Genomic DNA, 27,183 nt, shown 5'->3' with positions numbered 1-27,183 from the left:
GCATCGGAAATGGAGAATTCAAAAGGCAGCCCTTGAAGACCAGGAGCTTGTGGCAAGAGGGAAGCAACCAAAAAAACGTCAGCGCAAAGAAGATTACCATTACCAGTGCAAAACATGTGGACAGTCTAAGAATAAGAGCACTGGTCATACACAGGTAAAGGGAAAGTGGTACTGTCCAGCGTCAGGACAGACTGTAGCAGAATGGAAAGACACTCTAAACAGTGCCAACCACTAGTAGCGTTTTTTTTTTTCTATTCATGTTTTAATCTTGTTTGAGTGTTATTTAACTGAATGTTTCAAAAGTTTTTTTTTTGTCAAATGTTTTATTAAACTATTCTTTTGTCAGACACAACTATTAAACTATATTGTACAATTATTATACATCACACCATTGCGCTATATTATACAACTTCTATTTTTTTATTTCAACAATAAAAAGACACTGAGAAACTATATGTACTTTCATTATTTTGTGTATTATTACTGTTGTTATTTCAACAATAAAAAGCCACTGAGCTCCAATGATCGCTCCGCGTTCATCCAATGAACGAATGGGGATGAATGAGCGGCTGTCAGAGAGAAAGCTGCAAGGTCGAAGTAGTGGATTTTCTTACAGTGGAAAGGGAATCGGATTTGCGTGTTTGATTTGCTCAGTTACACCTGATGGAGGGCAAGAAGAGAAAGGAGAAAGGAGGGGACGAAAAGGCCAGAACGAAGAAGAAGCAGATGTTGGAGGAGGGTGCATCAAATTGGTCAAAAATCACAGATTTATTCCGAAACAACCAGGCGTCAACTAGTGCTGCAGGTGAGTTGACAGGGAACGGTTAGCTCAAGCTTTGACATTGTTGAGAATTAGAAAAATATTTGAGCTGAGCTCTTCATAGTTCCTCCTCAGTGGGGCTGTGTCGTCATATCACTGTCTGCACCACAAGTTTTACACACACACACACAGATACAGACACCCCCCTGTCCTGGTGGAGGGAATGGGTTGGGCCCGTTGTGGGCCGGTGCCGTCCGCCCCTGTGAATGATACAGACAGAGAGGAGAGGATGTTCTAAGTATTGTGATATCACCATTTTTTATATTTATATTTTTAATTAATGTTATTATTTATTTTGTAGCCTACTGTCGTGTTTTTTCTCCACACGTGTTCATTTTACCTATTGTTGTAAATTTGAAAGATTTAAATAAAGTTTTTTTTTAAAGAACAATAAAAAGTTATCAAACGAGTGGAGTGAAGGACAGTAAAACATTAAATTCTCGTGTATTTTTTCTTTAAACAACTAATCTGATCGTCGGTCAACAGTTAGCCCCTGTTACCAATTTATTACAAATTTCGGTAATATGAAAACGTAACCGGGGGTTTCAGGGTGAATGTGTACGTCGGAGTCCTTTAAGAGACGCACAGAGAGTTTGTTATTTCCGGTCCTGGCGCAGGAGGTCTACAGCCAAATCCGCGTGGATGTAGCAGCAGTAGAGCAGATAGTTATATCAGTTTTAACTCAACAACAATGTCTTCAGTTCAGCATTTGAGAGAGTTTGTCAACGAGCGACTAACGGCTGCTGCTGAAGACATATTCAGAGTTTTTGAACAAACTGTCGTCGAGTTGGAGGAAGAGATCCGTCGTCAGCGCACACTGCTGGATATCGTTTGGAAACCGGAAATACGTCTGCACAGGATAGGTGAGTTCAACCTCAGTGGGGGTTAAACCATAGTGAATGGTCCAACCCATAAACAAAACGTCACTTCTATGGTGGCTGATTTATTTAAACCAGGGGTGTCAAAGGGATCCAGTAAAGGGCCGCTGTGGCTGCAGGTTTTCATTCCAGCCAAGCGACAACACACCTGAGCCAACAAATGACCTGTGTGAAGGCAGTTCAGGTGATTGCATGACTCAAGTCAGGTGTGTTTGTGTTTTTGCTTGGTTGGAAAGAAACCCTGCAGCCACAGCGGCTCTTTACTGGATCACTTTGACACCCCTGGTTTAAACCAATCCAAACAAAAGTCCAATGTTGCTTAACCCTCCTGTTATCTTTGGAGGGTCAGTTTGACCCCATTCAGTGTTTAACATCTTTAAATCCATGGTTCACATAATTTTGACTTTTCCTAATTTTATGAGGATAATTGGGAAAACCTATAATTGGCATGATTGTAGTTTTTCATTGTCCTGTACACATACATGTCACATCAATGTTCTTTCTTTACAGAAGAAACAGCTGTCTTTAGTGTTTGTGGATATGTATGCATTAGTAGAATAGATGAGATGTAACTTTCTAATTTGTGTTAGAAATTAAAAATGTAAATAGGACAAGCCAAGCTCTACTCCAGTTTGTATCACTGAAGAGGGAGCACCAATAAGTCTTTCAACGAGGGGTTATTTTCCTTTTGCTATAAAAACAAATTCTTACATGTTTATTGGTACATTTGTAACTAATAAATTGGATTCCATCTAAGTAAAGTGTAGATTACTTCAGCCTTTCATTCACTCTTTCAAACCATTGGGGATAGAACTAGAAACGTATGCCTCATCAGCCTTGGCTTGCTCACCTCATCCAAATAACCCCTGCACCTGTTGCACCTTGTCACTTCCTTTCCCCCAGGAAGTGACCCCACCAGAACAGAACACAAACTAAACAGCAAAATAAAACCCAAATCTGGCTCCTACAAATGGTTATAAGACACAAGTGCTGTATTTTTCTGCTCAGATGTTGAATCTGACACTCATGGCTGTTACTGTAATGCATAGTAGAGAGACACAACTCAAAGTTACGTGAGTGCTGGTGTTTATCCGCGATCGAGGCTGGCTTGACCGCAGTACCTTACAGTCAAAATCCTTAATCCGGGCTTTCCCTGAACCCAGCTGAATCTCCCGATATATACCACGTCCATTTCAGTCGAGACTCTTCCCTGAAAAATTGCAAAATATGCAAAGCCTCCTTTTTTGAACTTTCCCAGGCCGAAGGTCCGATCAACACGCTTGGACCCTGTTGATCCCTGCCTGCAGGTCTAGTTTTAATTTTATATTTTGTCCTTCCAGATCTCCCACAGCAACATGTCCAATTGGAGGAGGAGGTTCTCTCTGAACAGCAGCAGCTCTTTATTCAGGCCCAAGAGGACCCAGAACCTCCACAGATTAAAGAGGAACAGCAGGAACATCAAGAGGACCCAGAGCCTCCACAGATTAAAGACAAACAACAGGAACACCAAGAGGACCCAGAGCCTCCACAAATTAAAGAGGAACAGCAGGAACTCTGCATCAGTGAGGAGGGAGAGCAGCTTGAACTGCAGCAGGAGACCGATGAGTTGTTGTTGAATCCTGCTCATGAGGAAAGTGACCACAGTGAGGATCAGACTCTGAACTTGAGAATAGAAAATATTCATACTGTGGTGGAGGAAAGTCCTTTAAACTGTAGTTCAGCAAAAAGCAAGAAGAGACGTCGCAGAAGCAGAAGTCCCAGTGACAATGTTAACAACCCTAAATTGTCCAAGGTTCACCCCAATAAGCACACAGGTAAAAAGGATTTCGAATGTGACACATGTGGAAAAGAATTTAAGTTTATTCATTCATTTAAAAGGCATTTAACATTCCACATAGGTGAGGAGCCATATTCTTGTGACATATGTGGGAAAGATTTCAAAAGAAACGGTGACTTGGCAGTCCACAGGAGAACACACATTGGTGAGAAACTATATGTATGCTACAAATGTGGGAAAAGTTACCAATGTAAAAGTAAGTTGCAAGTCCACTTGAGAACCCACACTGGTGAGAAACCATATTCATGCGACACATGTGGAAAAAGTTACAAATGTGAAAGTAGGATGAAAGTCCACTTGAGAACCCACACTGGTAAGAAACCATATACATGCGACACATGTGGAAAAAGTTACAAATGTGAAAGTAGGATGAAAGTCCACATGAGAATCCACACTGGTGAGAAACCATATTTTTGTGAAACATGCTGGGAAACTTTCCATAGTAGAAGTTACTTGAGAGTCCACATGAGAACCCACATGGGTGAGAAGCCATATTATTGCAAAACATGCAGGAAAACTTTCCATAGTAGAAGTGACTTGAAAGTTCACATGAGAACCCACACGGGTGAGAAACCGTATTCTTGCGAAACATGCGGGAAAAATTTCCCTAGTAAAATTAAGTTGAAAGTCCACATGAGAACCCACACGGGTGAGAAGCCATATTCTTGCAGAATATGTCTGAAAGATTTCCAAAGAAGCAGTGCTTTGAAAGTCCACAGATCAGAACCCACCAGGTGCGGACATGGATTAGAAAACGGCCCTTAAATTAGACAAGGCAAAAGCAATCTGCGCCCGGAAACTCAACGACAACAATAACGCCTGGCGTGAGTGTCACAATACTTTAATTGTGGCTCATCCTCTGCTCTTCGTCTAAGCTTGACCTGAACAAACAAATGATGGAACGGTTTTATGTTTCCAATTGATTAAAACAAGTTATAGACCGATACATCGGCCAGTCGATATTATCGGCTGTTATTTGTGATCTTGAGGTGTATTGGTATCGGCCGAAGTGGGCTGGTGCGTTCTCCAATAGTTTTTTCCCCATTATTTGGACAGGCGTCGCATGGAGACGCCTTTTTTAAGTTCAATAATTGTTCTGGGGATCGACCGATATGGATTTTTTCAGGGCTTTTTTTTGTTTCATCTGCCTTAGCCGATGACCAATACAGACTGTCTATTTACTTGAACCGATATTTGGACCCAATACAACTTTTGCTCCCTCAATTCAAATCATAAAAATTACACAATGATGATAACAAATATTACGAGTCTCATTTTTATCGTCGAACGCAGCAGCCCGCATCGTCCGATATCTGATTTCTGATCTATCACTAAATTGTTCTTTTTTTTAAATTGAGACTCTTAACATTTGTTATCATCATTCTGTAATGTTTATGATGTAAATTGAGGGAGCAAAGGTAGAATAGGCTCCAAATATCGGTTCAAGAAAATCGTCAGTCCGTATCGGTCATCGGCTAAGGCTGATGTAAAAAAAACGGAAATCCTTGTGCCTTTGATTGTTGTATGAAGCCTCTATACGTCTTTGTAAGAAGTCAGGTTTTATTTTTGAGCATGAATGGTATTTTCATTTTAACATTCCCATAGACTTCATTTCCTTATTTTTAATAATACACTAACTCACTCATGTAACTAGCACAGGGCTAGGAGATATAATAATGTATATTGTCAAACCTGTTAAAAATGTAGAAATAGAAGATTTTAAGTTTATTTCACGATTGTATATATGCTTCCACACAGTTGAGAATCCATATTCCTGTGAAATATACGTGAAATATTTCTCTAGTACTAGTACTGAGTGCACAGTAGTGGCTGTTAAAAGTTATGTTGTGAGCAAAGCAACTGTTGGTTTTTGCCATGTGTCTTTTTACAAAAATGTCATGGTCACTTTAGTTTAAAGTTTAACAAAGACTTCAAATCCATGTACTTCAAGTAGTATTTCACTGTCATCAAAAATCATTTTATGTTGTGGTTTTTTTTAGTTGTATGATGTGAAATGCCTTGTGTTTTATATGCTGGAAATGATACGGATGCTAAGAGCTCATTGACCTCAGAGAAGATTTGCAAGTGTTGCAAAGGCTTTGGCAATGTTCTTAACAGTATGAACCATATTCCCATGAAAGTCCAAACGCGTTGGGTTTTTCCAATATCAACAGTGCTGTTAGACCATTTTATTGGCCCCTCATGACATCACAATTATCCGTAACTGCACAAATCACGTTGCTCCGTTCCAGTCCTGCTTCATCGAGCACTGATTCAGCTCAAGAACGCCTTGTTGAGCTGAAATGTTCTGTTGTGTAATTCCTCATTGAAGAACCTTAATAAAGTGCTTTTGTTCTTGGCTTCATCAATGTTGAGGGTGTGATTCTCTCCATTTCTCCTTCTCAGTTTTATTCACACCACAAGTCATGTCATAATAATTATGTCTGCTTTGATAAAGTGACTCTGGGTAGTACTTTCTTAGACCTGAACTTCCTCTTGGTGTATTTCACCAAAATGTGGCGCTAAAGGAAAAAAGCGGACAATGCTCAGCGACAAAAGCAGCTCTAATTGTCTGCAGATCTTCCTGCGGATTCTGGCGAGAAAGCGGGGAAGGAATAGGATGAGCACCAGGCATAGTGTGTGTGTGTGTGTGTGTGTGTGTGTTGCTGTTGGTTGACGACCATCTTTATGTGGTCTTCAGTAAGCCGGGCAAAGACCTTCTTGCCATCCTGTTCATAAACAATGGTCTTATTACAGGAGTTGAACCCGGCCACCCCTGCGATGTCTAATTTACCTAACCACAGGTCGTAATTCTGCCCTTGTGAATCGATTCTGTAGCCACTGCCACCTCCACTTGTTCTTTAGCCCACGTTCCAGGTCACCTGTGGGAGTGTTCCTCTGCGGATATCGCATACCTTTTAAAGCAAAAAAGACTTTCAATCCAAGCAGCAACTTCCAGGTCTGAGACATGAAGCCGAAGCGGTTCATGGGCCAACAAGGGCAGTTTGTCAAGTGGCCTCTTGAGGTTGACTCTAAAACCGAGTAAATCCCCAAAGAGCTCCATGTCAAAATGCCAAACTTTACAGCAGAAATAAACATGTTTACAGCTTGGTGCAAAAAACAGTGTCATAGCTCATTTCACTTTTCTTGCAACTGTGCGGGGAGTGAATGTATTTGTAACTCACCTTAAAGTTCTGCATAATTAAGGGCGTGGCTGCTATTAGTGACAGGTTGCTGCCATCTCAAAAGGCTCATTTTAGCAGCTACCTGTCTGTCTGCTATTATTATTATTATTAACCATAGTGCGACTTGTTGCTGCTAATGGAGGAATTGTTGTGTCTTTGTAAATCATGAATAAGTCATAGTATAGTCACGACCTACAGTGGGTATGGAAAGTGATCAGACCCCCTTCAGTTTTCCAAGTTGAGCGCCCCATTTTGAATTAAAAAAACACAGAATTGTAGACATTTTTGCAAATTTATTAAAAAACAAAAACTGAAATATGACATGGCCATAAGTGTTCAGACCCCCGTTTATTTAACTCGGGTGCCGTCCATTTCTTCTGCTCATCCTTCAGATGGTTCTACACCTTTACTGGAGTCCAGCTGGGTTTATTAAATTGGTGGGTCTTGATTATGAAAGGCACACACCTGTCTATATAAGACCTTACAGATCACAGTGCATGTCGGAGCAAATGGGAATCATGATGTCCAAAGAACGGCCCCGAAGAGCTCAGAGACAGGTAAGACACAGATCCGGCCGAGGTTACAAAATAATTTCTGCTGCACTTCAGGTTCCTAACTCAGATAACTTCCTAGAGTTATGCCAGAGAGAGGACTAGGATTGATTATGGTGTGACAAGCTAAACATCTTATGTATTTCAGTCCAAATTTCTTCAAAACATAATAAAGACAATATATTAAAATCAAGATATGAGAAGAAACAAATTAACAAGTGAAGCAAGGCTTTTCAAAACTACTGACTTTTATTTCTATGTACTTGAAATTTAACCCATTCAGGTGCACAACACAAGCTGAACACATGAAAACAGAGTAAACATATCAGTCAGGACAACACATCAGCCCCGTTGAACACATGGCCTTTAGCCACAAGCCTATACAACACACGAGGGACAGAGCTTTACTGTGTGTATGCTGCAGATATACTTATTGCACCTGATGCATGTATATTGTGTTTTCCTGTCCATCTTGGGTCCGCACACTTCGCACCGCTTCTTCTTGTTGCTGGTGTTCACAACCTAGAATAATGAAAAGATCAGGAATTTTACTAACATCTCTCTCTCGCTCTCTCTCTCTCTCTCTCTCGCTCTCACGCTCGCTCTCACTCGCTCTCACGCTCGCTCTCACTCGCTCACTCTCTCACAAGACATGAGTGCCAGACATGTACTGCAACAGCATCACACACTTACTTCAGGCTCTGCAGATTGTGGTTCTGTAGATTGGGTGGACAGGGCACCAGCATTCTCCTCCTGAATCCTCCTCACCATGGCTGCAGAGGCGGGGGTTCTGGGGATATGTTTTCTTCTCTCGATATGTGGTCTCACCAATGCCTTTCCCAGATCCTCAAGAAAGAGCCGTCTTTTCTGGGCTGGCTGCTGACGGCTCGGTCCTGGGGCTGGCTGTTGACGGCCTGGTCCTTGGGCTGGCTGTTGACGGCTCGGTCCTGGGGCTGACTGTTGACGGCTTGGTCCTGGGGCTGACTGTTGACGGCTCGGTCCTGGGGCTGGCTGTTGACGGCTCGGTCCTGGGGCTGGCTGTTGACGGCTTGGTCCTGGGGCTGGCTGCTGACGGCTTGGTCCTGGGGCTGGCTGCTGGTGGCTTGGTCCTGGGGATCGCTGCTGACTGCCTGGTCCTGTGGCTCGTCTTTGTTTTGGAACTGGCTGATGCTCAATCTCATCATCTTCTTCAGAGTCACTGTCAGACTCTGAATTTTCAGAAATGTGATCCTCAAATATTGCAACCTCTTCTTCTGAATCCTGTCCCTCTACATCATCATCATCATCAAAAACTTCTCTCTCTTCTAAATTCAATTCCAGGGCCCTCAGAGTACCTTTTGCCTTTTGGCCATCTTGATCGGTTGTTTTAAGAAACCACACTGGCAAAGCTATAAGTGTGTGTGTGTGTGTGTGTGTGTGTGTGTGTGTGTGTGTGTGTGTGTGTGTGTGTGTGTGTGTGTGTGTGTGTGTGTGTGTGTGTGTGTGTGTGTGTGTGTGTGTGTGTGTGTGTGTGTGTGTGTTACACAGAACATCACTTTCCACACTTCTATTACCCCCGGGACCCGGACATCTTATATGTAATAGAAATGTGTAGGGGGGGTGTATGGTGTGTGGTCATTAAATATATTAATGGTAATGGTAAATAAGTCTTCTGATATATGTTCTTGACAGAAAATGAGCCAAAGTCGGTGAGTCTCAAGATCATTTTTCTTTTAATAAAAAATGAAAACGGGTCCCACAGACCCAAACACCACACATGGGTTAAAGTCACTACTACTCAGGTAACTTCCCCCACATTTTGTGAGACTGTGCGTCCTCACCGTTGTGGTGTCTCCTGATGTGTTCTGTCAAGTGACCGCTTTGGGGGAAACTTTCCCCACACGTTTTGCAAGAATATGGCCTCTCACCAGTGTGGGTTCTTATATGAACGGTCAATACTGATCTGTCCCTGAAACTTTTCCCACAGATCTTGCAATCGTGCGGCTTCTCACCTGTGTGGATTCTCATGTGGACTTCACAGTTACTACGACTATGGAATTTTTTCCTACAAATCTCGCAAGAAAATGGTTTCTCCAGAGTGTGGGTTTTTATATGATTTCTCAATGTTGACATCCGACTAAAACTTTTCCCACATGTTTTGCAAGAATATGGCTTTTCTCCAGTGTGGATTCTCATGTGCAGTGTTAACTTAATTCTACTTTGGTAACTTTTCCCACATATGTTGCAAGAAAATGGCTTCTCACCTGTGTGATTTCTGAAGTGGACTTTCAAGTCATAGCTTTGTCGGAAATCTTTCCCACATATTTCACAAGAATACGGCTTCTCACCTGTGTGGACTGAAATGTGTCTCTTCAATAGTGAATAAAACTTGTATTTTTTTCCACATGTGTCACATTTGAAATCATTATTACCTGTGTCTCTATCGAGTTGAACTTCTGACAAGTTAGAGTTGTTAACATTGTCACTGTGACTTCTGCTTTTGTGACATCTCTTATTGCCTTTTGCCGAAATACAGTTCAGAGGATTTTCCTCCACCACATACTGAATTTCTTCTGTTCTCAAGTTCAGAGTCTGATCCTCACTGTAGTCACTTTCCTCATGAGCAGGATTCAGCGACAACTCATCAGTCTCTTGCTTCAGTACAAGCTGCTCTCCGTCTTCACTGATGCAGAGTTCCTCCTGCTCGTCTTTAATCTGTGAAGGTTCTGGGTCCTCTTGGTCCTGAACACAAAGCTGCTGCTGCTCAAGGAAAACCGCCTCCTCCGTCCTGACATGTTGCTGTTGGAGCTCTGGAGGGAGAAAGGACAAAACTGACGCAAAGTGGAAAAGTGTAGAGTGGTCTGATGATGGTATGGAGGTGTGTTTGTAGCCATTGCATCAATGGTAACTAGAGCTGCACCGATCCGATACCTGGATCGGGAATCGGCTCCGATATTGATGAATGAGTTGGTTTGGAGTGTGACCTTTTTTTTGTAATAGAAACACGGCGAGTGAACGGCCATTTGACAAGACGTGCCCTGAAACTTTCCGAGCGTCCACTTTGTTGGGCTAGTGGAAACACGCCTCTTCATGCTGAAAGGTACATACAAGTTTTGCAGTTGCTTGCTGCCATCCAAGCAATATCCCCGCAAATTAAAGTCAATGCCAAGTCACATCCTGCACGTTACTACAACGTGGCTTCGTAATAAAAGAGTGTAGGTACTCGTCGTACATCAAACAAGAACAGAAAAGAAATACACAACGCTTCAACAGTTAGTGTCCTCAGTTCCCAAACTCTTAATGGATGTCGCTAAAAGGAAAGGTGATGTAACACAGTGGTAAACATGCCCCTGTCCAATAAAAAATACAATAAAGTTTATCAGTTTTACATAAAGTATATTGTCTTTGTAGTGTTTTCAATTGAATAGAGGTTGAAAAGGATTTGCAAATCATTATATTCGGTTTTAATTTACACAAGAGCAGAAAAATACCACACGGGTGTCTTTAAACTATTAGTCTCAAATATGAGTGATTTTCCTGTTCGTTTAAACCCCACTGAGGTTGTACTCACCTATCCTGTGCAGCTGTATTTCCGGTTTCCAAACGATATCCAGCAGTGTGCGCTGACGATGGATCTCTTCCTCCAACTCGACGACAGTTTGTTCAAAAACTCTGAATATGTCTTCAGCAGCAGCCGTTAGTCGCTCGTTGACAAACTCTCTCAAATGCTGAACTGAAGACATTGTTGTTGAGTTAAAACTGATACAACTATCTGCTCTACTGCTACTACACTATAGCATCTTTCAGCTAATTCTACGTGTGACTGTAACCTTAGCGACAAACGCTCTGTTGTTTACTTCCGCTCGGTGTCCCAGTGCAAAGTTCCGACACTGGGAGTTTTTCGTTCCGCTTTTAACTGATAGTTTTTTTTTTTTTTTTATCAGGGGTGTATTTAAATAATTATTAAGAGGAAGAAGAAGTATTCAAATATTTTTCCTTCAGTAAAAGTATCAGTGCACTAGTGAAAAAAGACTTAATTTAGTAAAAGTATGAAAGCAGCAAAATTCTGCAGCAAGAGTCTGATCCTCAGCAGGATTCAACAATAACTCATCGGTCTCCTGCTGCAGTTCAAGCTACTCTCCCTCCTCACTGATGCAGAGTTTCTGCTGTTCCTCTTTAATCTGTGGAGGCTCTGAGTCCTCTTGATGCTCTGTTGTTCCTCTTTAATCTGTGGAGGCTCTGGGTCCTCTTGATGTTCCTGTTGTTCCTCTTTAATCTGTGGAGGCTCTGGGTCCTCTTGGTCCAGACTGGAGTTCATCTCCTGAATACAGACATGTTTCTGTGGGAGCTCTGGAGGGACAAAGGACAAAAGGATTACTGTGATGATAGAAGATCAGTATGATGGGACCTGGGAGAACAGGGTCATTTTTCCAAAACAGTCCTAGTTTATTTCCTGTTGCAGTGTATGTGAATATCAGCTGACAGGAAGTTACCAAGGACTAAGGCTATTGCCTCGCAATAGAATTCCATTGAAAAGGTTAAAAAAGTGACAAATGTACAAGAAAAAAGTATCAGATTTGTTTGTTTAGAATAGAAATACTTTATTGATCCGAAGCTGGGGAATTGCAGTGTAACAGCAGCATTACACACAGACACATCAAAGCAGTAATATAAAAATACAATATAAAAGATACCTAAAAAATAAAATGTATAAATAAGCGAACTAACTGTAGTGCAAATGTAAACATATAATGATCTACAGTACAGTGGACAGATTATGACAAAAACATAAGGTTCTTCCGACTCTATTGTTCTGAACAGCTTAAATGTTATTGTACAGTGTGACGGCATGTGGCAGGAAAGATTTCCTGTATCTGTCCCTTTCGACAGCGGAGCTGGAGCAGCCTGTGTGAGAAGGTGCTCCGCTGTCTACAAGTTGTCCAGCACCTTGTATGGTAGTTTGCTTCCATCTGGGTTTGCTGTGTGTGTGTGAGATGGTGAATGAGAAACTTAAACTGTGAAGCATGTTTGATAAAAGTGCTTTATAAATGCACGCCATTTTTACCATTTATCACTCCTTCCACTTATCATTAGATCCTAGTATCCTACCTTTCTCATCATTTATTGCAAACGTACCCTTTTTATATTATATTTGATACGGTGCATAATTACATGTTCAACATTTTTGGATGTATTACAATGAGTGCATGCTCATGAATTTACTTTTCCCAGTAGAAATAGTGTCTCATTTAAACCAGTATGAACAAGCTTGAATCTGGATAGAACAACCTATGGACGATGATGGTTCAATATGATTGTTTCCCATCTTTCAATGGAATCGAATAGTGATGAAATACTTTGATACACAATTACCTCATCAAAATTGCTAATAACCAGAACATAGAACAAAATATCACCTTTCCACTTTAGGGGCTCCACACAAATGGCACGGATTTGGAGAAATGGCCCCTCTGATCTTGACTCTCTGGTGAAAATGAAATGGTCCAATGCATGTCTCAGTTCAATGAATTGTATGCCAGTTTCTCACGAGACCTAGTTGTTTACATCATGACCCACAGGGATTATCTGCCAAATGTCAGCGCCTGCTTTGACAGATGGCATGACACCCACAGTGATAAACGGCATAGATTGGGTCATTGCTGCTGGATACTATGCGTTTACTAAATGTGTTTATTCAGCCATATGCAGGAGGACAAAGCACAGTGGTACATGAAGTCTTTTCTCCATAGATGGATGACTGAACAGGGCTACCGGACACAGGCCCTGGTGCCCATAAGGTCAGGGGCTAGGACTTGCTGAAAAACAAACACAAAATGATCACAAATATACACAAAACAACGAAAAATGACCACAGAGATTAAAAAAATGACTAGGGAAAAGGTACTTAATCAAATCAAATCTTTATTTATATGGCACTTTTCATACATAGCACAAAGTGCCTTACAGAAAATAAAAGCAGAACAAAACCAAAAACAAAACATGAACAACAAAGAAACACCATGAAAACCCAAACCTCCCACCCCAACAAGTATACACACAGAGGCACACAATTACACACACACTCACACACATACACTAGCTGTCGCTGAGGAGACATGGCTAGGCACCGAGATCTGAGGTGAGGAACAATCTACCTTCGGGGTCACACCGAGAGGAATCATGGTCCACCTATGTTGGTGATAAGACGGACTAAATCAACCAATCAGATCAACGCAGCGTATGACGTACTAACAGAGCCTCGAGGCAAAATAGACAACATGTCAGAAAAGGACAATTGCCGTTTGTGGAACGTGAATTTACGGATAAAAGGAAAATTTCAGGTGCCTGGTCCATATTCCAACAGAAGGATCCATGAGAAAAAAGCGTTAGCGAGCAGCTTGCTTGATCGCTGCACTTATCTCATCTGCGGAAGCCACAGCTGATTACACTGAACTCTCTCTTCTCCTTTCGTCACACTTTGAGCCGCCTCAAAACCAACACTGATTGGTTCGGTCGCTTGGGCAAACTTCTCCAAATTTTCTCTGCCACAAGTTACCAGACTGATCTGCAAGTAAGGGCGCCCCCCTCCCTCTTCCCCTGCGGCCTAGGCCCGCTCGTACTCACATTACTTGAAAATGATCTGGGCCTCTTGCTTATACGTCATCACCCCTCTGAGATTTTTGTCTGACTGTTTTTGAACATTTTATCTGATCAAATCTGCAGTAAACACTCCACCTCCGCATCAGACCACTGCGAACCTTTCAGTGTCATCTTTTTAAATGTCCGTTGCGGAGAACAGACGTATATAAATAGACATCAAGACCACATGTGCATCCATGCTTAACAAAAGCCCCCCTCTCCTAACCGGGCCGCAGCTGGCAAGCGTGCCGTGCCTGGGCGTGGTACAGTTGTACTCACACTGGTCAAACGAACTTGACCTTGCAGTGAAGCGTTTTTGAGCATGGTATGAATGGACAGTGTGAATGACCCTGAAATACAATGGAGCTTACAGGCTAACAAAGCGATGCAAAATTACTAAAAATAGATGCAAAATGACCACAGAAGCACCCCAAAATTACCCTCTGTACCTGAGTGTAATGTTCTTACATAGACAGGGTGGGGGGCCTCTTACATGTCTGTGCCCAGGGGTCCGTTGTCGCATCATCCGTCCATGCTGCACTCCTGCCTGTGGCTATGAGTGTGCCATGTTTCAAATCTATCTCAGGATTGTGTGTTAGAGTTAAGGCTCCAGTGAAGCTGTCTCTTACGGTCTTTTAATACTTGATAAATAACGTGTCCAGGCCATTTCCTCACTCATGCGTTGGTGTTTTCCTCCTGATTCTCCTGTTTTGCATAAAGCTAAAACACCAAAGCGCGTCCGCGTGCAGCCATAGGCCGCGTCCACGCGCTCCAGGTTCGCTTTGCATCTCGTCAAAACAAAGCGGGGGCGAGCCAGTGTGAGCGAGCGAACGGCGGCGCATGCTTCATGAATGAGTCCCCCTCCACCGCACACAGCAGGTCGGACCCTTCACCCGCCTGCACCCTAAATGCCCGTGTGGGTGCGCAGACCGGCTGGGAAACAAGTAAAGGAGCCAGCCGCTGATGAGCCCGGACAGTAAACACATCGCATCGGGGCTACATGACCGTTTCATCCCATCAGGAACAACACGACAGGATAAGGCACGGTGAGCGCAGGATACAGTGGGCGGGCAGAGGCGCATGCCATATACGACAACTTTGTGGCTATTATCATACAGTTTTTAATCCAGTGGTGGACTTTAGGATGCATCCTTGCCAGTCTGCGTGTGTGTCACAGTGTTTACGGGGCGACTTTGTCCCATTCTCTCGTCCACGCAGGTAGAAAAAAATAAAAAACCCTCCACGTACGCACGACTGACTGTACATTCCTCCCTGTAGGATAAACGTGGACTGTTGATTGCGTGTCTGGACGATTGCTTGGCTATCTTATATCGAATAAGCAGCACAGTGGGGTATAAATAAAGCTAGAAAATGCAATAGAGACTGATAGAAATTAAAAGTGTTATCGATCTGACTGTAGTCGCTCCTTGAAAGACGAGGAGGAGGAGGCGGGGTGAACAAAAGCAGAAATGCCCAGACTGGCGTGGCATGGCACGTCGGGTAGGCTGTGTAGAGTAGTCTGTCTCTGTGCCTCTGGATGAGATGTGACCTTACTCTAATGAAACTGCAGGCCGCTCCTTCTGGAAACACACTACTCACCCATTTTATCACTATGCGTGCAGCAGGGGTGGCACTGAAGGGGGCTGGTGTTGTGTCTTTGTCTGTGGAGTGACAGCCCAGACTGTTGTTCCCCCCTCTGACCAGGGGATGGTGCTTTACTATGCCCCACATATGTTTTATGTGGGGAGACACCCAGATACACCAATAGGCTACTGTAGCTACACTGTCATAACTGGCTCTGTGGCTTTAGGAATCATTCACACACTCATACTGTACGTGCACAAACATGCATTTCCCCTTTTTTTTCCCTCTGATGTAACGTGTGTGATTGTGGAAAGGTTGGGGCGTAGCTTGAGCTCTGATTGCAAAACACTCTCCCATGGTGTTGAAATAACAGAATAAAGGAAACAGAAAGCACACCGCTGATTTCACACTCATTTAAACAGGTCACAAATGTGTGGTTTTGCTTTTCTGCTGTGCTGCTCTGATTGTAAGTTCTTCTTTCATTTATTTTACCTATGTGTTGTAGCACAGGGCTTCCTCATTTCATTCATTGTCTCAAGGCAAGTGGTTACAGGAGTGAGTATGATGGTGTGTCAGGGCCTCAGACATTTTTCACTGATGCCTCACGCAGCGTATGTGATCACGCCCGTACGGTTTATGTGCCTCTGATGGTCTGTTTACCTTCAGTCAAACCTTCATTTTTCTTTTATGTCCCTTCTATATATTCAGATGCTTGATGGACTCAGGCGGAGGCAGGCCTCCCGGCCCTCCACCCGACCCCTGTCCCTCAACTTCAGCACCTTCTCCGCCCCTCCCCCGAGCCCAGACATGGATAGCAGCAGTGAGCATCCAATCAGGAGGTGAGGCTCAGTCCCTGGGATTAAAATTTCCCGAACACACAGCATCCTGGAAAATGCATGAAATATTAATAGTATTTACAAAAATTCCCACCATCTCTCCTCCGAAAAGATTTCATTAAGCGGTCGAACTTTGCCCACAACACATGTTGACCCAATGATAATGATCTCCTAGTGGGACATTTGATTGACTCGTGTGTGTACATCTCCTCTGTTTGTACACTTGCTTTCTATGTTTTCTGTGTCTGTGTGGGAGTGGGAGGGGGGGTCTGTTGTTTACTGCCGTGCTGTCGGCAGAGAGTTTCTGGTCTGCGTGGGTTTGAACTCATCATTTTTTATTCTTTATCAGAGTGCTGGTTTTCCCCACTACCTCTTGAAAATATGCAGTGCTTTGAAGTGAGTTATGATTAAAGGCTTGACTGACACTCAACAATGTTAGCTTATTGTAGATCGTATCAGTTTATATGCTGGCCGATGCGTAATGATAAATGTTTTTACAGAAATGACAAAGATGCATTTTGAGCTAGTCTCGTATCCATTCGTTTTCAAAATCTCCTGCTCAGCAGATTTTTTGCTCAACCAAATAAAACACATTTGTAAACAAATAAAAGGAACCCATATAAAATGTTTGGTAACACTTTCTATGAAGAAAGTGGTGCATCTGTGGTGCATAATGGGGCCATTCATAATTAATTATAATGCATTCATATAATGCTTCATGACCACATAATGCTTTTTGATGCACTAACAGTCTTAAACATTATAGATTTGACTTATAATGAATTATATGTTCAAGTGTAGTATGGATGCTTTTGATTAAACTAGAGGTTTATTGATGGGGCTTATAATACATTATAATAACATGTACACATCTCAACATTGAGCTGTAGTAAGGACTCATAGTGAGCTATAATAGTCCATGCAGTATCATATGTTATTCATAGCGTTTACGTTATATTTAAAATAATGTCTGCTGCATCACAAGTGATTAAGATGGAAGACGCCAAAGTGCAGAGAAACACAAGTAAAGCATTATAGAACACTATGAGTCCTTATGAGGTGAGTATAGGCATTCAAAATGTATTATAGTTCAAAAGGTTTTATATAGTTCAAGGGTCCTCTAATGTTTTTAGGCCAAGGACACGTTATCTGAAGAAAAGACGAAGAAAATTGAGTTGCCTATTAAACTAGGCCTACAATAACACGGCCTAAAGTCTGTACACATACCTCTATACGGTGCTTACCATTAGCTTCATTATTACATGTTATACACAACATAACGTTTACCTAAACATACATGTGTAAGATACATTAATAAGTGGCGCTTTATATATATATATATATATATATATATATTATATATATATTATAATTCACCATCAATGCTCTCATAACGCACTGTAGAAGTAGTCTGCATAGAAAGTGTCACCAAAATGACTGGTTGGCTGATATATTGTTATCTGTGATAAGTGAAATTTTAAGAAATACTGGCTTCTGCTTTCTTGCCAGAATGTCTTTACAGTAAATATGAAGCTACAGCCAGCAGCCCGCTACCTTAGCTTAGCATAAAGACTGCAAACAGCTAGCCAATCAGAGGCAAAGTAGGGCGGGTCATGCCCCCAGTCGCTCCGATTATAGTGTGAATGTGACGTCATGTTTACACAAAAGGCAGATCCTTTCTAGATCAATCTTTTTTTAGATTCGATCGTCAAAATAATACTTTAACATCGTAACAATCAGCGACCTTCCTGTGCTTTGTCGGTAATTACAAACTCAAACTGTGCAGCTAAACACTGTTTAATTCACATTACTTTCGTATATATATATATATATATATATATATATATATTATATTTCAACAACAACGTGTCCAAAAAGGTGCACAAGACATCCAGGAAATGCCCTTTTTGTCTGACTGGTGCAATCATAAAAACGTCCTGGGTTTGAATATTTGCGTCAGTGGGATAATTCAAACAAAACAGACAGGGTGGAAAAAGATGATTTTCCAACCCAGTTAAAGGGGATACGAAATATATAGATTTATCAAAATAATTATCAGTTTCCAAGATCCAGGCTCTATAGTCTCACACATTGCACCGCCTTTTTGACTTCTGTTGTCCTGCACCAGCTGTGCTGAAAATGGCAGAGCAGGAAAACCTTCTTTATTGTCTCGCATTGTGTCACCGCTTCCTATCCCCGTTGTTATTGTTGTTGTTAATAAGCTGGAGGACTTCCTCCTCCGCCTCCTTGTTGTACAGTGACAAGCACAACAAAGTCCCAACTGCTTCAGGCTGCTTACCCTGCAGTTCCTCCGGCATCTGTGCTCTGCATACATATTTGTTTGCATCAATGGTTGTATTGTACTGAACGAGAGACAGAGAGGGAGGAAGAGTATTCCCCACATCAGTGCATGTGCTATTGTTTCCTCCTCTTCTGAGACCTCGGGCAGAGCGGTGGCCCACCTCTCGGCTTGGCTCCGCCCATGCTGCTCTTAAACGTGCTGCCCCTCTTTCAGCATGCATCATTCTGTCCTACTTCTCTCCTCCTCTGTCACCGGCCGCTCTTTCTATTGTCATTGTTCCTTTTTTTTCTCCCTCTCTGCGTACTCTATCCCTCTCTTATACTCACGCTGCTTATGTTCTCCCCTCCAGCTACCTCCTTGTGTTACTTCTGTGTCTCATAGCCTGACCTTCTTTCTCTCCGGTCCACTACTTAGTGCACACTCTTGTTTCTTTCCACTTCCTCTATATCATCCCTCATGAGGACTCTGCACCGGCTGAAGTTGATGAGCTCCCCCAGCCTCAGCGAGCTGGGGAAGAGTGAGAAAAGTTCCCCAGAGGACAGAGGAGAAAAGCAGAAGAGGGCAGGAGCCAACGCCACCTGGAACAGGTACGCCAAATACAATTAAGGAGCAAAATATATCAGTGACTGATATGTATTTTGAACAACTATGTAGACACGTTTTTGTGTGTTGTGTTGCAGCATCCACAACGCTGTCATCGCGGTCTTCCAGAAGAAAGGTTTGGCAGATAACGAACTCTACACCCTCAACGAAGGTGTCCGGTGAGTTGAGACAGAAAACAGGAACAAACGCACACATTAACACAGTACAGAGAAAACATCATCCTTTTAGACTGTTGTTGTCATTTTGTGCTATAATTAGTATAATTACTCTGTCCTGTGTTTGCTGACTGAACATTTTCTTGTGAATGCGTTTGTTTGTGTACGTGTGTGTGTGTGTGTGTGTGTGTGTGTGTGTGTGTGTGTGTGTGTGTGTGTGTGTGTGTGTGTGTACTGCATCAAGGCTTGGGGAATCATGTGGTTATGGCAGATATCTCATTATCTGTCTAAACCAGACCCATCACTTTTATCACATCACTCTCCATTACAGCCCTGTCAACATATTTCCATGTACGGAAAAGCCACGAGGAGGTTGACGCACATTTGTTTAACTCTTCATAATAATGCAGGAAAACAACTGACTAACAAACATGACTTCAATAAACTTCAGATGGGAGCTTTTGTATTTAAATGTCTTAATAATTCACTTCCTTTCTCCTTTCATAGTTCACTGCAGATCTGTTGATTTCCTACAGAATTGATTTTGGCCAGTTTTCAATCAGGGCCAGTTTTATGGAGCAGCTTTTCTGCTTCACTTCAGAGTTGCTCCTCATTTCTGATCTTTAAAAAAACCCTCAAACAACTTCTCTTGACAGAGTACAGCACTATGTCAATTTAGTTATGATGCAGTGTGTATAAGCAGTGCAAATAGCAGCAGTGCTAGATTACTCTAATCTTGTTTTGTTTTTATTTTTTCCTTTCTTATCTGCAGTATTTCTTGCTTGGAAATTGTATTTTGTATTTTTTTCTTTAAAGATATTTTAAAAAGTTATGTTCATTTTTAAATTGCTGGCAATCATATACAGCATGTTTTTTTCAACTTTCCATGTGCACAAATAATGAACTAAAGGGTGCTTAGTAGATTGCTTTACATCCTGTGGTTGGTATGGTATTTCACAGTCACATGTTATACAGTAAAGCCATTGATTGCAGGCTGTAAACAACTTATTCACACAGAAATGAGAAAATAATGGTTTAATACTGTCCTCTGGTGATTGATTGTTGTGTTTGAGTCATGAAGTAAAGCAACAGCCACACATCTGTTTCCTCAGGCATCTGTTGAAAACTGAGCTGGGGTTTTTCTTCACAGAATACCTTCAGGTAAATACACTTTTAATGGAGAATGAAATAGTATCAGGAATAATATACGGCTGCAAAACACCATTCATATAAATGAAAGTGGTGGTGTGTCAAATTTAGATTTTATGGCATCTTTTTTACTGTATTTCACAGAACCAGTTGCTGACAAAAGGCATGGTCATCCTTCGGGACAAAATAAGGTTCTACGAAGGTATGGTTGACTGGATAAGTGGTCTGGATACATTTTGTAGTGTTCTGTGCCCGTGATTTAAGTCTTTTTTTGTTTGTTCCTGTGTGACTGATGCAGGTCAGAAGTTACTCGACTCTCTGGCAGAGACCTGGGACTTCTTCTTCTGTGATGTTCTCTCCATGCTGCAGGCCATCTTCCATCCGGTTCAGGTACGCAAACATCCGATGAGTCAACTGGTTTTTGTCTTTGCTGCGTCAACAACCTCAGCTAATCCAGGGGTTCTCTACCCAGGGGTTTACGAACAGGGTGCAAAATTAGCCCCATGTGGCTGGTAGATTTCCTTCGCTCACCATATTTAGTGCCTGGTAAATTGAATACATCAGTTTTGCACCCTGGTCGTGACATCTTTTCCAGTGGGATGTCAGATGATTGTGGAGAAAAAACAAACAGACAAAGATATTTTAGACTGGGGAATGGTTTTTAACATTACTGTTAGCTTTCATGTGATATATTCAGTGCTCAATTTGTAAATCAGGAGGTCCCACAACACAGAGAGGGTGCTGTTTTGACGGGACTGGGAGAGAAGTTACGAAACGCATCTCAAATCCACAGTGCCTGGAGCACATTGGAAAGTGCCTTCATAAACATTGAAATTCAAGGACTCTTAAGGCCTAATCCCCTCAAATTGAAGGACCCAAATAAGGCATTATATGAGACACAGATCAAAGTTAATTATTGTTCCAAAACTGAGATTATTTATAATAAAAACTATTTAAAAAAAAGATATATAGAGAGATGAAATCTTTATTTTACACAATCGATATGTCCTTCATTTCCAGCACAGGTTATCTTGTGAGGTGTGAGGTTACTTGACCGTGTTGCTCACTCCTGCTGGTTTTCTGTGTCCTTATGGGTACAGGGTAAGGAGCCCTCTGTCCGACAGCTCGCCCTGCTTCACTTCAGAAACACCATCGTTCTGAGTGTAAAGTTAGAGGATGCCCTGTCTCGGCCTCGGGCCCGTGTGCCCCCCTCAGTTACACAGATGCTGCTTATTCTACAGGTAGGCCTGCAAGACTAGATAGCCTCTTTCCTCGCTCGCTGTTTGTTTATTCATTATGTTCCCAACTAGTCAAAACAGCTCCACATTGGGTCACCAAGCACATAAGGGTAAACCACTATCACATTTGATAATCACCTGCAGTATTTTTATCTTCGTTGCAGCTCCAATCTAATGCCTAGACATGAATATACACACGTCAGACTGAATGGCATAAAAATACTAAGTGCATTAAGTCTCGATGAGCTTGTATTAGTTCATGCATTGTTTTTTAGGATAATGGTATACCTTTAAATATCAATAATGTCATTTGTTGTTTTTCTCATGGTCTTGATTGCTTAAGCACCAAGAAACAGCTTTATCTTTTTCTATTGTTGTGACTTTGATGCTTGTCTGTGTTTAGGGAGTCCATGAGTCGCGCGGCGTGAATGAGGAATACCTGAGGCTCGAGTCCCTGATTCAGAAGGTGGTCTCGCCCTACCTGGGCACACAGGGGCTTTACTCTGGAGATGGTGCAGAGGCGCACTGCTGTGTTCTGGGTGAGACGGTGAACCCAAAAGGTTCAGAGCAATGATGCCATGTGTCTGACGAGTGACATAAATTAAACGCCCTCCCTTCTTTTCTTCTCGTCTTCCAGAGAGCCGTTTACCGTGGGGCTGGTCCAAGTCTACAGATCAACTGTCTAAAAACCCTGTGGTACGATCGAAAAGCTACAATATCCCTCTGCTGCTGACCCCTGTGGCTGAGTATGACCCAGATGCCAGCTCTGTTGGCAGTGGAGGAATTCGGCGCCACTCGGCCTGTGAGATTATAACATGCCTGGAGGAGAAAGGATTGGCCTACGCTGACTTGGCCTCGGGATCTGAACTGTCTGGCCCCTCCTCCAACAGGCTGTGTGTGGGCTCTCAGTTCAATGGTATGACACAGATTAAGATGTCAGAAAAAATAAATAAATCCAAACGTAATAATCCATAATAATCTAGTACCCTTCTAATTCACAGGTATTGTACAAGCGGGAGCGAGCGCCATGCCAATGCCTCTTTCGTCCCCCGCTATTCTTCCCCTTCATTCCTCAGGAGCTTTGCACGGCACTGAGGCCACAACAACAATGACTGATCTCAGTAAGGGTGCATCCTCCACGCCACCCAGTGAATCATCCAGCCCTGAGACCATAATTGGACAAGGGCTAGACTCTGCAGACTCAGACTCAGATGGGATATTTATTGATTTCCCACCTCACTCCTCAGAGGCTATGGGGTACTGTCGCGAGAGCCGGCAGAGCACCGTGTAGAGCACTGTGACCCGCCCCTCACCCTCCAGTGTGCACGGTGATAATCTGTGAGACAGATTTAAGAAATACTACACCTACATTTCATTAAATTGGTACCATCTTGCTTCGTTACAGGTCCATACCAAGTGCTTTCACTGGTGATTGAAAACCTTGCAACTCTGAAATGTCCGTTTTTTAAGAACTAAGACAAAAATCTTTATCCAATAAGAAACAAAGCAAATCCAAGTGGAATTATTATTACAGGATTTAAATGTTTTACCAGATTGCCAACACGTAGTTGTGACTTAAATCCAAGCTTTTCATCCAGAGCTTTCAAATGTTTTCATAAACCCGAATAAATCAGATTATGTTCCTGAGGGATAAATCTGTTGATATTCTAATTTTTAATATGGAAAACAAATTCCATAAAAAGACCAAAATTAACAATTAAGTAATGACAGAGAGTCTTGTTGCTCTTGTCAGATTGAGAACGGGCGGGCGCTTTCAAAACATACCAGGCAGGTGATTGGATGAACCATTTGTCTATCAAACCCTCGCTGAAGTCAATCAGAAAGAGAAAACTTCTTTTGCATCGAGAAAATCCTTCAGTGCTGACTTTTTCTCTCAACGAATAAAAACTCCAGTTTTAAATTAACTGACGCCATCGCAGCATCTAAGATAACCCTTTTAGGAGCCGTCATTGTCTCGTTAACGAGCGGCCGCCTCTCGTGAACGAGCGGCCGCCTCTCGTTCGTGTCGTCATTGCCCCTCCCCCTCCCTTTCAACTGCCAGTAGCTCCTCACAGGACGCTGATTGGCTGAATGACTTCTAGTCGAAACACAAACGCATTACTTGGAGGTTGACAAGATGGATTTTCGTGTGACGTGAATGTGATTCTCTCGTGTTATTGCGAGAATTTGGCTGTAGCGCGAGGTAATTGCCTCTGTAGCCAAAGCCTGATTAATCTTATTCCACTGCCACAAACCTCAAGTTTTGTCCAAAAACTACTAAAAACACATGATTGAGCCACAGAGTTGCTCTGACACTGCACTGTATATTTTGGTAATGGTAAATTAAATTATACTAACATCGCGCCTTTCTAGACATCCAACCACTTACACTACTCGCCACATTCACACATTTATACGCTCCGGCGAAACCACACGTCACAGCAGAGTTCAGTGTCTAAATCTGTCTCCCTCAAGGAGGAGGAGCTGCGGATCGATCCACTAATCTCCCAATTAGTGGGCGACCCATTATACCATCACATACACAATGCTGGAACTGTAAATACTCATTCAATCATCAAATGTGTGTTAATCTGTGACTGAAAATAGTCCCCAACAAATGCACCATTTACCTCTAATTAATTAACTTATTCTAAAACCTGCAGAGCTCAGGAATGAAATGATATGTTTGTGAACCGTTTCAAAGATTCATGTCTGTAGTAGAACAGGGTTCTTGTTTTAAAAGGCATTGAATTTATCAATCTAAAAACAAGGCCTTATTGTTAGTAAATGTCTTAAATCAAACTTTCAAAGGTCTTACCAATGTGAACACATGGGAAGTGGGATTTCACATTTTCTTTCTGACATAATTAGTCTCAAATCTCAAAATACAGTAACATTTAGGTTTTTTTAAATATTTACTACATTTTGCTGTAACATCCCGCAAATCGCGATAGCGGAACCAACAAAACAGTCGTGTGGTTGCTGCCACGCAAAATGCATGATTTTTAATTTTTGTTTATTGTGAAATGGGTGTAAAATTTTATTCCATGTGGCATCAAAAAGTCTTGAATTTAACTCGCCTTAAGCTGTAGGAACCCTTCAGAAACATAAAGGTTTGGGTCTGGGGAAGTCAGAAAGTATTGAGAAATGGACTTTTGGTCTTTTTATGAGATTTGTTGACAGCATCAAAAATATACAATATAGTTTACGTCATCCTTTAACCCTAAGAAGAGCATGTAATCCTTCAACTGAGGTTAAAATCACCAAAATTGGAGTTATGAGGTTTTCAAACAACATCAGTTTCTTAACTCCGCTGAGGAAAAGTGACAGAAACGTAACATATTTATCACGGATTTGTTTTGTATATGTGTATTTTGAACCTCACAACAGTTTTATGTTTACGCTTCGTTGTCTGCATCTTGGCAGTAACATTAATGAGGTCTCCTGCTCTCTCTTTTGTACGACATCTTAAGAAAATGTGGACGCTTGAATTGTTTTTATCGTCAGCGGCGGTTGTAGAGGTCGAATGCAATCTTCTCTTCGTAGAGAGAACATCGGTGTGGCAGCATTTGCTTTCCTGCGTTAGCTCTGTACAGCGGGACTTTGAGGAATGACGATGTTTATTGTTTACATTTGATAAAGACATGAACATTTTGACTGAATGTCGTCTCAAACACTGTATTTTGCACCACCACTTCTTTGTAAATAGAAATGCATTGTTGGTTTTTAGGACAGCTAGATAGTGTAAAGTGAGCTTTTACCTTTAAATGACTTGAGATTTTAATAAGGGCTTTTTAACACAATCTTTTTCAAATGATGTTTTACCTCGAGCGTTTTGTACTTTCCTTTTTTTGACAATCTATGATGTCTACGGAGTTGTACTTTGTATTAATTTGTTATACTAGCCCGGTAAAAATTAAATAAATTTGAAGAGTATTTAAGAACATGGGTTATCGCCTTTTATTTTAACCTTATTTTAAACAGAACATTTTCCCTGCTTACTATAGCCACATGTATGAGCAGCCACACACACACTTATAACTTGGTTGATCATGAAGAAGAGGGGATCTACAGACTCAGCTGGATGCAGTTTTACGGTTTTAAAGTTTAGTCGAGATCCACTAAGCCATCTATAATCAGGGCCAGGATTTTAGAAATACGGACGTCATGAGTCCAAATCCCCTGAAAGTACCTCACACCGCCGCCTCACCCCAGGAAACTTTGACCAGACACCATGAAGAATCAGGATTTTCCATATTTTTGATCTACATTTAAAATTATACATTTAAAATACTGGAATCACCCCAAAATAACCATCACCTGTGTGTTTATATTTGTAAACCCCTCAGGTTGAGCTTTAACTTTCATTCTTGACCACGACAATAGTGAATACTTCAGGGGAGACACTACTGGTAAATAGGAAACATTTTTAACTAATAGAAACTTCGCAGTTAATAACTTACACTAAGACAAATGTGGTTTTATTGCAAGTTTTCTGAAATGATCAGATTAAATATGTAAATAAGGCATTATCCTTTAAAAAAGGTGCTAATTTGTTGACGTTTCGGGAACAGAAAAGTGAATGTTGGATAAAGCCAGGTTCAAAATTATTGTTTTATTTAATTAATTAATTAATTTAACATATTCAAGTTTAACGTTTATAAAGAGGAGCTGGATATCTCCTTTTATCACGCAAGAAATCACAAAATACTGTGCAAAATACATTTCTGCCATGTTTTTAGGAATTAAATACAGATATGAATAATACTGGGAAGTTTGGTGAAGCGTAGATGTCTGACTCAGAGTGAGAAAAAAACTGATTTAGAGAAAATGGCTGATGATATGGATTGTAAAACACTGCAGGTGAATAGGGTAAACAAGTTGATTGTTTAACATTAACATAATCATTTTTTGTATTACAAGTTTTCTGAAACATTGTTTTTAATTATGCAAATGAGTCATTATCTAATGCTTAATGGTGAAATCCACAGACGAAAAAGACAAAAAGACACATGTAAAGGAAGCTAAGGGGCCCTAAATCTCAAAATTGACCAATGCATGAAAAGATAATTGTGTTTTTGCTTTAACTCAAGGCCCACTTAGGAGATTTATTTCAGGGCTTTCAGCTCAGTTGCCATGGACGCAAGGCAAGTTCATTTATATAACACAATTCAACAACAAGGTAATTCAAAGTGCTTTACATAAAACATAAAAATCATTGGAAAGAAACACGCATAAAATTACCTTTAAATGCATAAAATTACCTTTAAATGCATAAAATGGCATTAAAATAAAATAAACAAAAGAATTACAGGAAATAGAAGTTACAGTGCAGTACAAGCAGTTAATATATGATACACAAATAAATGTATTACATTATTATTTTTTTATCTATTAAGTTATTGATTAATAGAAATGAAATGTATT

At 41.4% G+C, this 27,183-nt stretch overlaps 2 protein-coding genes and 1 long non-coding RNA gene across 4 annotated transcripts; 2 read left to right on the top strand and 1 right to left on the bottom strand.

Annotated features, from left to right (window-relative positions):
- Nucleotides 1–1,447: 1,447 nt before the first annotated feature.
- On the top strand, nt 1,448–5,900 carry LOC310949604. The gene is made up of 2 exons (XR_014593279.1): nt 1,448–1,683; nt 3,039–5,900. It is a non-coding gene; the product is annotated as an uncharacterized lncRNA (long non-coding RNA).
- Nucleotides 5,901–7,600: 1,700 nt separating this feature from the next.
- On the bottom strand, nt 7,601–11,053 carry LOC310949072 (uncharacterized protein; the record flags this gene model as incomplete). Its single annotated transcript, XM_083916405.1, has 5 exons — nt 10,822–11,053; nt 9,683–10,060; nt 7,965–8,539; nt 7,711–7,793; nt 7,601–7,649 (listed from the first exon to the last, which is right to left on the bottom strand). Exons 1-5 carry the CDS (start codon nt 10,991–10,993, stop codon nt 7,601–7,603), a joined length of 1,257 nt encoding a protein of 418 aa, XP_083772531.1. The 5' UTR covers nt 10,994–11,053.
- Nucleotides 11,054–14,719: 3,666 nt separating this feature from the next.
- Nucleotides 14,720–25,657, top strand: prr5a (proline rich 5a (renal)). 2 transcript variants are annotated; one of them, XM_083916895.1, is made up of 11 exons: nt 14,720–14,935; nt 16,182–16,312; nt 19,073–19,198; nt 19,292–19,372; nt 20,482–20,530; nt 20,663–20,720; nt 20,817–20,908; nt 21,619–21,759; nt 22,160–22,295; nt 22,394–22,672; nt 22,758–25,657. In XM_083916895.1, the coding sequence occupies exons 2-11, from the start codon at nt 16,182–16,184 to the stop codon at nt 23,045–23,047; spliced, it is 1,383 nt and encodes a 460-aa protein (XP_083773021.1). In that variant the 5' UTR covers nt 14,720–14,935; the 3' UTR covers nt 23,048–25,657. The 2 variants fall into 2 exon arrangements, with proteins under 2 accessions (XP_083773021.1, XP_083773022.1); XM_083916896.1 differs by lacking the exon at nt 14,720–14,935 and adding an exon at nt 15,834–15,939.
- Nucleotides 25,658–27,183: the final 1,526 nt, after the last annotated feature.

This window comes from Echiichthys vipera (assembly GCF_963691815.1).
Source record: "Echiichthys vipera genome assembly, chromosome: 7".
NCBI lineage: Eukaryota > Metazoa > Chordata > Actinopteri > Perciformes > Trachinidae > Echiichthys > Echiichthys vipera.
This window is presented reverse-complemented; position numbering and strand designations above follow the sequence as displayed.

Excerpts from the sequence above, each read along its gene's own strand:
- prr5a (XM_083916895.1), top strand. The coding sequence starts at position 16,182 with ATGCTTGATGGACTCAGGCGGAGGCAGGCCTCCCGGCCCTCCACCCGA. Across the intron at positions 19,373-20,481 it reads ACCCTCAACGAAGGTGTCCG|GCATCTGTTGAAAACTGAGC; the intron begins GTGAGTTGAGAC and ends CTGTTTCCTCAG. Across the intron at positions 20,721-20,816 it reads CAAAATAAGGTTCTACGAAG|GTCAGAAGTTACTCGACTCT; the intron begins GTATGGTTGACT and ends TGACTGATGCAG.